The 15,853-nt window shown below is 49.8% G+C and overlaps 1 protein-coding gene across 1 annotated transcript in view; it reads right to left on the bottom strand.

The window, feature by feature from the left end:
* Positions 1 to 1,884: 1,884 nt before the first annotated feature.
* The window catches only part of syt8 (synaptotagmin VIII), a 34,495-nt gene continuing 20,526 nt past the window's right edge, over positions 1,885 to 15,853 (bottom strand). The window contains exons 2-9 of the mRNA XM_039738260.1: positions 11,412 to 11,562; positions 8,599 to 8,762; positions 8,417 to 8,512; positions 7,900 to 8,067; positions 6,824 to 6,991; positions 5,915 to 6,032; positions 3,198 to 3,331; positions 1,885 to 2,560 (exon numbers count right to left, since the gene is read on the bottom strand). Of these exons, the coding sequence (XP_039594194.1) occupies positions 2,321 to 2,560; positions 3,198 to 3,331; positions 5,915 to 6,032; positions 6,824 to 6,991; positions 7,900 to 8,067; positions 8,417 to 8,512; positions 8,599 to 8,762; positions 11,412 to 11,529 (1,206 nt within the window). The 5' untranslated portion in view covers positions 11,530 to 11,562 and the 3' untranslated portion in view covers positions 1,885 to 2,320. The remainder of the gene's footprint in view (positions 2,561 to 3,197; positions 3,332 to 5,914; positions 6,033 to 6,823; positions 6,992 to 7,899; positions 8,068 to 8,416; positions 8,513 to 8,598; positions 8,763 to 11,411; positions 11,563 to 15,853) is intronic.

Below are 15,853 nucleotides of genomic sequence, written 5' to 3'. Positions count from 1 at the left end.
ACACCAGAAGTGCTTTGAGGTTTTATATAAAAGAAGCTGACTGCCTCATCTCAGGGAGTCAGGAGGAAGGAGGAGAGGAAGAGGCAGACAGACAGACAGACAGACAGAGAGAAAGAAGAAGACAGAGAGTTGCTGTACTTTTGGTTGTGGCGTGGGAAATGCTTGGAAACAAAGAGTTTCTCACAATAAAATCCTCTTCGCTTTGGCAACTTGTGTCTGGAGCTTCTGGGTGTCGTGTGTTTGGGGAGCTGGAGCGTCCCCTGGTGGCCACAAACTTGAAACTCCACCTTATGAGGAGGACCTGGGGGTCATAGTGGGCTCATCAAGACAGACGCCATTCAGAAGTCTAATAGGACGTCAGGTTATATGGCGCCCTGCTGTGATAAAGGAGGTCATCCACTGGTGAGGCCTCATCTGCAGAGCCGCCATGTGACAACAACAGACACAGCAGCACTTGAGAAGGTCCAGAGGAGAGCAAGTGGGCAGGAAAGACCAAAAACAGGAGAACCAGGTGGAGGTTAAGAGGTGACAGGACTGAATGGGGTCCCAGCGGTTACGGCAACAAGACTGCCGATGAAAACTCACAAAGAGTAAATTCCACACACAGACAGACAGACAGACAGACGCATGGAATAAGAGTCCAAGCCGTGTGATGGGACAGCACGACCTTCAAAATATGACTGGATATCGTTTTGGAGAACATCGATGAGTAGGATTATTGGGCCTGATGGCCTGTCCTCGTCAGTGTTGTAATGTTGTCCTAGCTGAGACTGGCAAAGTGGCCAGCACCCTTCCCAGCGGTTTGGGAAAAAGATGGCCATCTGTTGGTCACCCAGTGGCTGCAAGATTGGCTAAGGGTTATGCCACACTCAATGCCATCCCTTTGTAGCAGACAGATTGACTCTTTCACACCTACCTGGTGTGTGAGGCTTACTGTGAAAGGCGCTATATAGAAGGATTCTTAGTTAACAGGTAAGGTCTGGAAGGAATCCAGCAACACATGACAAGACATTTTGAATTGCCTTTATTGATTCGTTGTTCTTAACACATGATCACATGGCTGCTTGGTCCCGCCCACTAGACTCCTGACAGCCCCGCCCATATAATTAAGTGAAAGGCATCAGTGTGCAGGTAACTGAAAGCACAGCATGCAGACACGATAGGGGCTGTACAGTGGTAGTGGTGGGTGTGTGTGGGGGTCCCTGGTGGGTAGGAAGCCTATGAAAACCTCCACATGCCTTTGTGTGCCATTGATGGCATCTCATTGTGCAGTCTGGAGGGACACCAATGGACGTGAAATAAAGACACCAAACTTACATAACTGAAGAGCAAGAGGTGAAGTCTAAGGGCACACCAGGGAGAAGTCAAGGGGTCAATAGCCAGAGGGTCAAAATAAGGTGTAGATAGATGAAAGGCACTATATAATAGATAGATAGATAGATAATGAAAGGCACTATATAATAGATAGATAGAGTGAAAGGTGCTATATAATAGATAGATAGATAGATAGATAGAGTGAAAGGCACTATATAATAGATAGATAGATAGATAGATAGAGTGAAAGGCACTATATAATAGATAGATAGATAGAGTGAAAGGCACTATATAATAGATAGATAGATAGATAGCGTAGTTGGCAGGATTAGCTGTCATTCATAATTTAGAGAAATCAGCAGGCAACATCTTTGATTTTCCGAGATGCCTCCATCTTAAATAGGCTCTGAACTCTGATGTGGCAAACACACCACCAACTGGCACAGATGGGGCTCAGACACACAGTGAGAGTTTAGTTGGGCACCAAGCAGGATGGCAGCGGTGGGATTTCAATGCCAGACGACACCATGAATGAACGCGTTATCAGATAAACAAAACGGTGTCACATAATAACAGTAAATAACCAGAATTTCAAAAATAAATTAGCTGGGACAACACGTCTCCTACAGCACAAGCACAGCACATACAAAGGCGAACGAACAATGCGGGTTTGATAAAGCGCACTAGCGGGCGAGCACCATCCCAAAGTGTACGGTACAAGAGAGTGCGGCGGGCGGAGTGGCTTGTCTTGCTGTCATACGAGGCGCGATTGTCCCGTGGGCCACACTGCTCACCAGGTAGTCATCAGGCAGAGACAATTCAGAGCTCCATCAAGTTATATAGCGCCGCCGTTTAAGAGTTAACACCAAATCGAGGCTCTCTGAAGCACCCAGCTCGAGTTTCTTGGGGGCAGAAGTGGGTTCTGAGCCAGCTGCTGGTAAATTCCATCCGTGAAAACATGAAACAGAAGTTAACTTAAAAGTCGGGCGAGGCGGCCGGCCGGCCTCTAAAACTTTTTACCGATGAGCGGCAGGTTGAACCTGGTGCGGAGTCCCAGGGCCGTGTCGACCTCCTCGACCGACTGCAGGGTGTGCCACTGGGCGATGGGCCGCCGAGGGTTGGACAGCATGTCAGACCAGTGCTGCAGCTGATTGCCCGACGCGTTGCAGCCTAAGAAGATCTTGCCGATGGCGTCGTTTTTGCTCATTTTGTCGTAGTCCCACACGGAGATCACCAGCTGGATGTTCTAAAGGAAGAGGGAGAGAAAGATGGGTTTCTGTAGCTCAGCACTTCAAATTCACAATGAAATAAAACAACAACGACCTGGATGGGCAAGCGGCTGGCAGCTGGCGGTTCTCCTCCTTCACCTTTACGGCTGCACATTCACCTGAGGCTCCTCGTCCTCCTCCAGCTGACCTAAAGGACATTCCTCTACTGGGGTGACAGCCTGCACACGATGGTCACCCGCTTCTCCAGGGAGCTGAAATGACAGCTTTGAGGTTTACAGTCCTCAGCCACTAGGGGGCAGCACCATCTGCAGTGAATCTGTATGAAGTCACCTGACCACAAATGGCTTCTTCAAGTGAGTAGACGACTTTAGGAAACCCACAGTCAGTCAGCTGGTAATATAGCGCCTTTCTCACCTGACACCATTTAACGTGGAAGGGTTTTTATAACATTACTGTGGGACTGAAGAGCAGCAGGCAGGGAAAGTGACCAATCAGGTGCAGGCAGTCAACCAGTGAGCCACTAGGCTTTGCTTCCTGATCTGATCTGAACCGAACGAGTCAAGGGGCCACGTGTGACAAGGACTGGCAGCCATTCTCGATGTACTCCAGGAGAAAAGGCCCACCGCGCGCCCCAAGTCACCCAGCCCTGCTCACCTGTATTTGTTCAAATGGGACTTCGAAAGAAAATGACTCGTTAAAGTAAGGGTTCAGTGTATTCTTCTTCACCGAGGTCTTCTTCTTCTTCCACTTTTTCTTGTCTAATATCAGCTGCATCTTCACGTAAGGATCTAAAAAGAAAAGTAGAAGATGGGTGACTGTGGCTTGGTGCCATTAGAGCGAACTCCAGTGGTCGGACCGCCCAGATTGGAGATGAAGCTTGGCAATTGTTCACTAGGTACGCCCACTCAAGAAACTCCACCAATCACAACATTCAGAAAAGCTGGAGGCCACGCCTCCTCTCTATGTCTAGGTACGCTCACGTAAGTATGGGTATAAAATGGCATCTTCACTGCCGATAGCAAAATGGTTAAAGCCGCACCTTTTTTCTGTTTATGGGCATGCACATGTGACATCATCACTAGGAATAATGAAAGTTGCTTAAATCCCGCCTCTATTCTAATTATGGGTCATCTTCTTCACTACTATAGGTCAGTTCAAAAAACAGTAAAAGTTGCTGACCCCACCCACTTGCCTCCCTTTGGCACCATCGAGCCCAGAAATACAAAGTGAATGGAGGAATTTAGGAGCTTTGGCAAATTTAACAAAACTCAAAGACTCTCTTGTGGCCTTTTGGTATCCGCGTGTGCTGGAAAGTCAGCGCTCGACTCTCCACAGTTCACATGAGCCTCAAAAGGTCAAACTCAGACTTGAAAATAAAATAACATTTAAAAACACGTCTCTTCAGCTGGCAGCTACTCTGACGTTCAGGCAGAACCTTCAGCTCGCATGCAAGGATATTCCTGGACCCCCTTAGAGGCACAAAACTGAAAAGACCCCCATGAGCCACACACAAACTGTACCCTGGTGGCCAGTGAGACCAACTTTACAGGCTGTGATCAGATAGATAGATAGATAGATAGAGTGAAAGGCACTATATAATAGATAGATAGATAGATAGATAGACAGCATAGTCGGCAAGATTAGAGAGAGAGAGTGTGATGGATGGCTGGGAATTGGGGCCACGGAATTAGAGTTCAGACGCTTAACCCAGCAGAGGTCCATGGCCTCCACCAGGGGACGCATGGACAGCGCCAGAGTCAATCGGGAGACACCAGGACCACTTCCGGGTGTAGTATAAAGGAGGCCGCATCACTCCATTCAGGAGGCCGGAGTCGGGTGGCAGTGGACAGAGCTAGCAGGAGAGGAATGTAGGCGGCCTTTCACATCTATCTATCTATCTATCTATCTATCTATCTATCTATCTATCTATCTATCTATCTATCTATCTATCTATCTATCATATAGTGCCTTTCATCCATCTATCTATCTATCTATCTATCTATCTATCTATCTATCTATCTATCATCTATCTATCTATCTATCTATCTATCTATCTATCTATCTATCTATCTATCTATCTATCTATCGTCACACTTGTGCATCTGAAGATCTCCATCCAAGCTTTTCCCAGGTATGTAATACCACCCCGGGCCAAGAGGGGGTGCTGTCATTAACTGTCATTTTCATTTTGTTCCTTCCCAGCCTCGAGAAACCACCCAGTGAGGGCAACTGACTCCGTCCTTTCCAGTCCTGGACCTCCAGCAGGACAACCACCCAGAAGGAGGTGTCACTTATCATGGAGACAACTTGACCAAAGGAGCTCAGTGCCTGACCAACCATTGGCAGAGCCAAGTTAATCTGAAGCCATGTGGCAATTACCTTTTTTTATTTTTTTGTTGTCTTCTTATGCCATCAAGCGTCGTTTTTGTGTTGAACCCTGCAGTTAAACAGGGAGGGCTGTGTTGGCACCTCCATAGTTATTGACCTTTCCTCACTTGGATGACCACATTTTCAGTCTTTTCTATCTACTGTATAGTGCCTTTCTTATCTATCTCTCTGCCAGTCTGCCCGTTTCTATTGTAGTTTTGGTGCCCGTTTCATGACACAGTGGCCAATCAAGTATCATCTGAAGGTAGGCAGGTAACCCAGTCAATGGTGTCCTGACCCTCCTGAGGACGTGACCCTCGGTTATTTCAGCCAAAGCCTTCACTTTCATCTTCTTAGCGAGTCGTGGGCTGGCGCAGTGTGTGCCCGTGACCAGATGTCGTGTAGTCTGACGCCCCCAGTGAGTCACCGCAGCTCGTCGGTGACTCGTTTGATTTTGGTGGCTCTGAGTGTACGAGAGCCCTGAGCCAGGACTTCAAGGCAGAGCGTGGAGTGGCGAGGACTGCAGGGGCCAAGTGAAGTGAAGCTCGTCTGTCTGATGCCTCGTACTTTTTATTTGCCGCAACAGGACGAAGAAAGTTAAAAAAAAAATATCGGGGCTGACCGAAAAACACGGAGAATTGATTCATAAGAATACCGCAGGACAAAGCGACGACATCAGAAGAGAACCCCTAATGTGCTCCTGACCACAATGATTCAGAAACAACAGAAATACGAATCAAATCAGACAGTAAGGCGTCACGAGGCCCGCGTCTTTCCCCCGCTAGTGCACTTCCGCCCTCCTCCAGGAGGTGTCCCCGCTGTCGCCACCTCAAAGCCACACCATTTTGTCTTTGCGTCACAGTTGGTGACGTTTTATCGCCTCTCTGTTTCTTCCATCTGAACGTTTTATCTGGATGGACTGTGACATGTGTGTCACGTCGAGGGACATTTTTTTTTTTTTTGCTCGCCGCCATCCCACGTTAAACAGCTCAAAGCTGACATACCTGACATCCCGGTGATGTCCATCTTCTTGAGGTTTCTGGCCTCCAGGATGACCACCGTCAGTTTGCTGGAGGTTGGCACGTAGCGGAGAGAGAAGCAGATGTCGCCCAGATTCTCCTGCTGCTGGCAAAAATTGGGAGAAAGAACAGAGTGAGTTATTGAAGTTATGGACTTTAACATCAATGACACAAAGTGCCAAGGGAGGGGACACTATAGAGTAAAGGGCACCATTGCATTGTGGGCTGTCGGAGTGCCATAGCACCCTCTCATGTGGCTCTTTAGGTGATGACAGCCATTAGTCTTCTGCTGCATGGTGTGAAGATGGCTGTGGCTGCCAATGATGCCAATGCCATGTGTGTGTCATAGGGGTGTCAGGCACCCACCTGCCAGATACACACACACACACACACACTGACAAGTGCCCACACATATATAGGAGGACATCACTTTGAGAAGCCAGTGGACCTTCTGACTCCTCGCCTGAGGGGCTCACCTGTCCCCACCTTAAGCTCTGGTCACTCCTGGACAGGACACTGAGCTGATTAACAATAGCAGGACTTTGAGGTGGCCGTGAATGGTCAGTCAGGCCTCTCAGTGACATTCAGGACATTGTGTGATTTTGTGCCCGGTCAGCAGGGGGCAGCACCTGTCAGATGGCATGAGTCTCTCTCAGTTATTTAAGGGAGCAACACGTGACTGGCCACATGATCGGATTCAAGGGTCATTCATCGCAGGTCGGGGGACCAGAGGCCGGTGGCGGACAACTAGATGTTATAAGGTGCATGAAGAGAAGTGGCCAAGTAGCCGAGAGAGCCAAATAAAAACATAGAGACGCTCCAAAGGCCTTAAATAAATGAAAAGGCCAACCCGGCGCTGGTATCAACGGGCTCCTCAAAACGCTGTGGACGCACCTCCGATTTAGACCCTTCGGTCAGCTCGCCCCATTCCTCGATGACCTGGTTCAGATCGATGGTGTTGAGCGGAATCCTCAGCTCGCCGATGATGCTGTGCTTGCTGAACCTGTTGAAGTCGAAGACCACCATCACCAGCGTGGACTCGGGGGCCTCGCTCACCGGGAGCTGCAAGGAGGGGAAGAGAGGAGAAAGAAAAACTCAGTGACAGCAGGAGGGGGCGCCGCTGGGCAAAAACGGTGGCAGGGCGGGCAGACCCTGAGTGGACCTTCACTCTCCAGGTAGGCTGTGTGGCCAGCCTTAGGACTTCATCATCTAAAGCGCCAAGCTCATCCATTACTCAACTCGTCCATTCACTCATCAGTCACTACGTGGACTTGGACTGTCCAGGTAGTCCGTGTGGCCTGTACTACAATATACTTCATCATCAGAGCGCCAAGCTCATCCATTACTCCGTCCACTCGTTAATCAATCAGTCCATTCATTTCTTTGCTCATCTGTTCATGCATTCATTTTTGAATTCATTCATACATTTTTTCACCCACCCATTCATTCATTCGACTGGCCATTTCAGCAAACTTCAAGCAGACCTTCGCCGTCGCCAGTGCTATGATTTCATAATCCAAGTGCCAGGCTAACTCATTCATTGCTCAGTCAACGCATTAGTTCATTTATTCATTTATTTTCTCGTTCATCCATTCATTTGGCGAGTCATTTGATCCATCTACAAGTGGACTTTCACTGACCAGGTAGCCCGTATGGCCAGTGTTATCATTTCATAATCCAAGTGTCGACTTCATTTGTTCATTAATTCCTTTGCCCACTCATTGACTCATTAATTCCTTCATCAATTCCTTCATTCATTTTTATTTTCATTCATCCATTCATTCCGTGATCTGGCTGATCATGTCATCGGGCAGTGAGTGGGCTGTCCAGGTGGGCCTTGCGGACTGTGCTATGATTTCATCATTCATTCATTCGTTAAGTCATTTACACATTCCCTCTGTCATTCCCTCATTTCCTCTCCCAGGACCACAAAACCCCCCGTCACCAGCAGGAGGCGCCCAGACGCTCACCTCAAACTTGAAGTTCTCGTTGAAGACGGGGTTCACCGTTTTCCGGAGCACTTTGGTCTCACAGGTCTTTGCTTTGCTCGGCACGATGTACACCTTCACGTAGGGGTCTGACGTCCCACCAGAATCCATGGCCAGCAGTTCAGCCGCTTCCTTAAGCCCAACGTTGAGCTGAAATGAGACGTGGAGACGTGTGAGGACTCGGGAGTCCACCGGTTTACACAACGGGGTGTCAGCCCTCCCGGTAGCCATTCATTCATAACACAAAGAAGGAAACAGGAGGGTGGACAGATATGACAGACTTGAGCCCCTGCGCCACCTCGTCTTCACAGTTGAAGTGTGCCAGTCCTGCCAACCCCTCATGCCACCCTCTCCAGCCTCGTGGCGAAGTGCGTGGCACAGAAAACAGACAAAGAGGCAAAGAGGAAGATATGGCCGAGCGGAGAGGAAACATCAGACGTGGCATCATCGTGCCCTTGCCCGACAGCCAGGATGAGGACCAAAGAGAAAGAGCGCTGACCTCCTGCTTGGTGAAGCTGTACTCCAGCGCGTACTGCAGTCTGCCCCTGCGCTTGTTACTGGAGCCGTAATCGAGATCATCCACGCCCGGCTGGACCTGCAAGTCAAGCAGAGAAGACAATTCAGGGTCCTTGGGCCAGCTGGCACCAGGAGTTTCGTTCCCACTCCCATGTGTGTCCTTACCAGTGCCGCTGTGGTGGTGCCCGAGACGCCCTTCAGCTTGATCTTGTCCTTCTTCTTCTTCTTCGCCTTGTCCTTGCAGCAGCACTTGACGCAAATGCAGAGGCAGCAGAGGAGGAGCAGAAGGGCGGCGACTGCAGCGATTGTGAAAATGGCCCATTTTGGCACTGGAAGGACAAACAGACCATTAGAGACTTGGGGACGGAACACACCGGGCCACCTTCAGGACTTGAAGGCGCTATATGAGAGTCTGCAAGTAGTCGGCCATTTTCAGATCATTCACCCCTCCGAAAGTTTGAAATGAAGACGGGCTGGTTTGGTGCTCAAGCTCGTTATTTAAGGCGCTATATGAATTCAAGCCTAACCTCGCTTTACAAATGAAGGTCTGGGCTGGCATCATGGTGTGTTCTGTCTGTAGGGGGTGCCCACCTCTTTGTTTATTTCTATGTGCCACGTGTGTGTGTGCCACTCTGATTGCAGACTCACTCTGGCATTCACAGTACAACACCAGAGAGCAGTAAAGGGCGCTGACTGCCAACCAGTGCCCAGCTAAGCTCAGCTGTCTTAAGTCACCAAACGTCTAAAATGTTCTGCAGGGCCTTAAAGTCCTCCTGTCCACCACACCACTGGGTCAGTCATTCCTGTGGTTCTTTGTTCTTTGACGAGGTCCGTCTGTGCCCCCCGTGTTCTTGTTGGTTGAAGAACTCAATGAAAATGAATGGCCGGGATCTGCCACAGTCCCTCCTTCCATCAGGTCACCTCTTCAGCTTCTTCAGTCTTTGCTACTCGTTGCTCTCCATGGCCCTCAGTCAGCCTCATTGCCCTTCTCTGGCCTTCCTCTTGCGCTGCTGCTGCGTCTTTTTGTAACATGGAGGCCAAAGCTGGACACAGTACTGTAGCTGAGACCCCACTAGCGTGTCAGGAGGCTTGAGGATGACCGTCACTGACATGTACTGCACAGGTGGGGGGCGCTATATAACCTAACATCCTATAAGTCCGTGTCACTCAGGTCACCTCTTCATCCCCATTTGGCTCGTCCCCTTCAGCTGTTCCTCCCTCGGCTCTGAATCAGCTTTGCTGCTCTCCTCTGGCCTTCCTCTTGTGCTCCTGCTGTGTAGAAAAGTCCTGAGGAGGCCTCACTTGTGTGTTATGTCACGTAAAGATGACCACCACTGACTGGGCGCTAAACCATCTAACATCCTACGAACCACTCATAACCACTTCTGTCCCCTTCAGTCATGCCATCCCGCTTTCTAATCCTGAGCAGGGTCACAGGGGGCTGGAGGCCATCCCAGTAAGCATGGGGCACGGGGCAGGAACAACCCCTGGGCAGGGCGCCAGTTCATCGCATGGTGGACACACTCACACTCGGGCCAAGTCAACCTGGCCTGCATGTCTTTGGCCTGTGGGAGCAAACTGGGCCACCTGGAGGAAAGTCATGCAGACACGGAGAGAAACGCCACACGAGGAGCACCCAGCATGCAAACCCTGGTCTCCTAACCGCAACTGTGCCACCGTGGAACCCATCACGTCAGTCCTGTCACCTCTTCATCGCCATTTATTTCAGCTTCTTTGGTACTTCCTGCTCACGCGCTCCTGGTGGTCCTGAATCAGCCCAGTTGCTCTCATCTGGACCTCCTCCAGCAGGGTGTTAAGAAGCTAAAGTGTAACCTCCAGGGGGCGCCATATCATTTAACCTGCTATTGGCCTTCTTAAAGGTTCCTGTCTTCTGAGCCCCAAGTCCGTCTCCTAAGGGGTGCCATTGTGTATTCAGTTTTAATATCTTCATGTAACACTTTACACCTAAATTCATGGTCCACAGGTCTGCTCAAGCCCGTGTTCCTTCTTTACTGGTTCTGCTGGGTCTTCTTATTCTGCCATCCCTCCTACTTGTCCAGCTTGCCATTTCTCTTCTTATCTGAGGCCTTCTGTGTGTTTAAAAGAGCAGCAGCCCTGCACTGCCCCCCGCTGGTCACCATGTCTAACTTCACCTCGACTCTCCTGACTTTCCATTTCCATCTTCTTTAAGTTTGATCTCAAGTTTCTGTTTGTCTTCAAGTTGCTCAATAATCCATCATCTCCACTCGACTGGCCGTCGCCTTTTGTTGCTTCCACCATAGCAGGCCAACAGGACCCCACCTTTCTGAACTCGTGTCGACTGCTCACTCTGCTTGATCTTTCCTTCCATTCCTTTTCCTGCGGCGCACTCTGGAATTCCTTGGATTGGCCTTCTTATTCAATAGGATGGTATGTGCCAGGCGCCAGTCGTGTCCCGGGTTTCTGTCTGCACTCACGGACCCCTCAATGCCTTTTCAATTTCTCAATCCCTCTGCCCTCCCTGTTGCTCCTCTTCCACGTTTTAGTTCACTTTCACCCTCTCTGACTCACTTGGCATCCTTCTTGGCAGCTCTTTCACTACTAAAACTCCAGTTGGTGGCCACCTTGGTCTGATGCCACACGTGTGTTTGCTCGATGTCCCACTTGTCCCTTCCTTTCTGATGGCCTCTGTGTAACTTTTCCTTCTCACCTTTTATCCAACAGGGACAGCCTGGCAGCTCTACAGATGTTGGCCAATAAGGCACCTTTGTGGAGAACTGAGTCAGGCGGGCGTGGTGGCCTCAGTGGCACGCCAAAATGTCGCAATGATTCCTGCAGCCTTTGTGATGAGCGATAAGACAAGCAAACATCAGGCACAGCGTCTCTTTGGGAATGGCAGAGGTGGACGGCTCGCCATGGTGGGCACCCATAGGTCATTTCTGATAAAGGCAGTGTGAACAAAAAAAGAACAGGGTGTGCCACCCAAATGCCACACTTACATGGGATATTGCTAAGCAGCTGGTCAAAGACATCTGCAGCAGCAGTGGTGGTGGCGTTGGCAGCTGTGCTGGGTGTCACCGTGTTGGGTGAGCTATTAGCGCCACTCTTGGGAGCCATGGCCGGTTATGATGGCTGCCTTAGCATGGAACTCTGACAAAATGAAACAAAAGAAAAGATGACATGTAATGAGGGTAACACTCGTCATAATTAGCGGTCAGGTGGTGGCGGGGTTAGGGTACAAAGAGACGATGACAGCAGTGCCGTCCCATTCAAATGCCAGCCGATTAACACAAACATTTCTTATTGCAGCACCAGCAGGCGCACATTCTGGACAAAAGGTGACAACCTAAGACGAAGTGACAGTCACAACCAGCAGAGCTTCAAAGCACCAGAGAGACCCGAAACGTTCCAAAAGCACTTCCAAAAAATGCCCACCAGAGGGGGAATTCACATTAGAAACCCCAGGCTGACAGAGAAGACTCTTCATAAAAATAAAGAGACTCATCTCCCCAAAACTGTCCAGAGACACAAAAGAAGGCTCTGTGGAGCCCAAAAGGCGGAATGAACAGGAAATCCAAAGCAAACAAACCCCAAAAGCGACTCCAAACGTGAGGTCAAAGCAGAAGGTTCAAAGATTCAGGAAGTTCACAAAAAGCACCGCAAAGACGCACAAACTCACCAACTCCAGAGCGCATTCACAATGACCCGCCAGGAACTGTGGGAAGCCCTCTGGATTTAGAGGCCGAGGGCAGTGCCTGGCAGTGATTGGCAGGTGGCCCCGCCTCCTAGGGGCCCACCCACAACATGCCTAGAACTCCACCGAGGCATCGAAACGCAAACACAATCAATAAAGCAAATAAACATAAATCAAATCAAAACTGAGCAAAGACGGCCAAGAATATGAATTTGAACCCCAGCCAGGGAAGGAGCCCTGAATGAAATATAACAATCACACGCGTCAGGGCTGGGGGTCCAAAGACAATCCCTGCAACACAAGAGAGAAACAACCCTCATCAAAGCTTTTTGTGACAGAATCTCTGATTGTCCCCAGTGGTCCCCTGTGGTCCCCTACAGCTCTTATTCTTGTTGCGCCATATTCCTAAGGTGACTCAGCTTCAAAGCCCAGCGAGGCTGCAAATGCCAATAAAAAACTGCGACTTGTCAGGACCAGTGGGCACAAATAAAGGCATCAAAGGAAAAAGGGGAGTTTAAGATTTTCAAGCCCCTCCCGTTGTCCCAGGCCACGCCCCTTCTCTCCATGTCCTTTGGCTCTGATGCTCTAAACTCTCTCAAAAGGCCCTTCTTTTATTCCTAAGCCCCTCCCCTCTGCCCTGTGCCCCACCCCTCATCAATGAGCCCCCCCTCCTCTTCTCCCCAAGTCATTGCCCCCCATTTTCCACTTATGTCCCGCCTCTTCTTCTTCCCAAAGCCCCTCTTATCACCCTGAGGGACATTCATGTATAAGTCACATTAAAACCCAAGGGGGGCCATCTCTAGACCCACCTGACATCTGTGAGTGACTTGTGTGAAACTTCAAAAAGAGCCAATCCCCTCCACCGTACAAGAATATGTACAGCAGTTGTCTTCCAGGCTCCTCGGCGTGGGCGTGCCTAGGGCAGCAAAATGACTAGAGCTGGCGCTGGCAGGGGATTTGAGACAATTGTGCCAAGGGGCACTGATAGGGTAAGATCTGGCAGGGCCTTTAGGTCATTGACACAAAACTAGCTGTGCTACCCACCAAAGACAGCTTGAAATCTAACGTAGACCTCAGTGTTAAGGTCTGCAATGCACCATGCAGTGTCATTTGGTATGGGATTTGTAAAAGCAGGGTCAACATTTGTGATGCGCCATCTGTTGGAATGACAGAGACATAGCAATCTGACAGACACAAAGACCCTTCTCCTTCTATTAAGGTGCATATTAGGTGGCACCTGTAGGGGGCACTGTGACATTTAAAAACCTAATGCACTACTGTGATATAAAAGTGTGGGTGGCCAGTTTGGGGAAGTTATTACAATAAAGGGGCACACGACCCCCAAATCAGGCTGGATGGACAGACAGACACACCTCGAAAACAGAAATGAAACCTCAGCAGCCAAAACTCACCGTCCGAGCGGCTTGGGCTTTGATCAGCAGGACGAGTCGACAGGTGAAACTGTAAGGAGCACGATGAAGAAGCGGGCATATCGCCATTGGCACGGGAGGGGTGCTGATTCGCTGTTTCCTGGCAACCGAGGAAGCATTGCTGGCTCCTGAGTCACACTCTGTCTCACTCTCTCTCTCACGCCGGTGTAGGGAGTGCGCGCTGCATTCCTGCCATAAAAGGGTGTGCGTGTTTTGATGACTTCTCGCATTTTAAGCCCTACAAATTTATGACTGTTTGCCTAACATGTCACTAAAGCGATGAGGAAGTAATGGAGAGCCCAGACAGAGCAGGGCTGCCAGTGCCAGGCATGATTTCATTTACCTTCAGCTCAGTTTTTCACCAACATTTAAAATGGCACACTGCTCAGTTAATATAGCGCCTTTCACAATGACCCCTAGACACTTCATGGCCAGGGTACACCTGAGCGCTCGCTCTCTGACGCTGTGCCTTCAGACTTAATGCAATGGTGGTCCCGTGGTGGCACTACACTTTGATATTACCAGATAATGGCTTGGTGGCACAGTGGGCAGTGCTGGCACCTCGCAGATCCAGAGCCCCACACCTGGTGGTTGTCTGTGTGACCTTCTTGTGTCTCTCATGGCTCAAATATGTGCCATTCCAGACATCCCAAGGGCGTGTGTGTGTGTGAGGGCCCTGTGGCAGACTGGTACTCCATCCATGGTCGGTTTCTACCTTGTGCCCAGCATGGCTCCCTGAAAGCCTGATCCGGATTAAGCAGGTTAGAGCTGGTGTCGCCCCTGGTCTGCCTCACATCTGGCCTGGCCTGGCCTCCACTATTTCTCCAGTGCTCTATTCTCTGTTATAGGGTGCCTGTAAACGCACGGATTCTCCCCATTTCAGGGGGGCTCCACTAGGAAGTGTTGAATCCCCCCAATGTGACCTTTTCTGTAGGCCTGCTGGTTTCCTCCTTGTAGTTTGAATTTGTAGAACAATTGTGGATACTCAGACCAACATGCTGACCAGTCCGATTCATGGAGATTCCCCATAAGAACCTCTGAGGGTCCCCAGACCCCTCCTGTCCACCACACCGCTAAGTCATTCATTTCAGGTGTTTGTGTAACCATTTGTGCAAAATCCGCCCTTAGCAAGAACCATGGGACCACTGGACGAATTCCTTTCCTAATTTACAAACTCCCCTCATGTCAGCTCTTGATGTCCGCTGGCTTTATAGGTTCAGACCCCCGAGTCGCTCTTCTCTGGACCTTCACAGCTTAGTTGTGTGGCTGTGTCCCCATTTATATGTCGCTCACCCAATGCAGTTTGTAACGATGGCCGAGAAAAAATGTGAATGTCATGTGTACCTGGAGAAGGTTTGTGACAAACAACGGTGACCAACGGTGGACAACAGCAAACGTCCACGAAAACAGGAAATCCAAGCTGACGTTACTCGTGACGCACATCCGTCGCCTTTTGTGCAAAAAACACGCACCTCTGGAAAAGGAAAAAAGTCCACAAGCAGGAAGCCCCTTGACACACACTGGGGGGTCTCGACCAGGGAATGAGGGGGAAAGGCAGAGGGAAGTTACGCTTCATGTGTTTGTCACTACGCAGGTCTCCATATCTTTATATATGTGTGTTTAGCTCTTTTACACTCCTATAGATCGTGTCACACACGTGTGCATTGGGGCGCTGCTGGTGGTAATTCCTCAGCAGTCCACAGGGCGGCGCTTTATGCTAACGAGGCTTCTCTTCCTCCCACTGCAGGGCACATGATTGACAGCCTGACCACCTCTGACATCACTTCTGGTGTCTGGCCTCCTGGACCCGCCTCTTCCTGCCTGGCCTGATTTAACCAGAATTGGGCAGTCGATTCTCAGACACCCATCTGTAGGGAGGTCTTTCACTGAAAAGCATGTATTACTTTTTAAATGTACAACACGTAGGGTCACCCCAAACCTTTATCTTGTCTTTGTTATTGATATTAGTGCTGTGAAAAGGTGCCACATAGACTGAATGAATTATTATTATCCATCCATCTATCTGTCACCCGCTATATCATAACTACAGAGTCACGGGGTCTGCTGGAGCCAATCCCAGCCAACACAGGGCGCAAGGCAGGAAACAAACCCCGGGCAAGGTGCCAGCCCACCGCAGGGCAATTATTATTATTATTATAAGAGCCAATCAATCCATAAGGTGACACAGGTGGACATCTAGGGTGTCATCACCCCAAGGGACACCATTTATAAAAGTGAAGGGGCTCGCACTATGGACACTGCGGGGTGCCATTTTGATAACCCAAGGACGCCGAATGGGAATCCCCCTGTCACCTCC

Source organism: Polypterus senegalus, chromosome 1 (assembly GCF_016835505.1).
Source record: "Polypterus senegalus isolate Bchr_013 chromosome 1, ASM1683550v1, whole genome shotgun sequence".
Classification (NCBI taxonomy): Eukaryota; Metazoa; Chordata; class Cladistia; order Polypteriformes; family Polypteridae; genus Polypterus; species Polypterus senegalus.
Note: the sequence above shows the minus strand (reverse complement) of the source record. Positions and strands in the feature narration are given on the sequence as shown.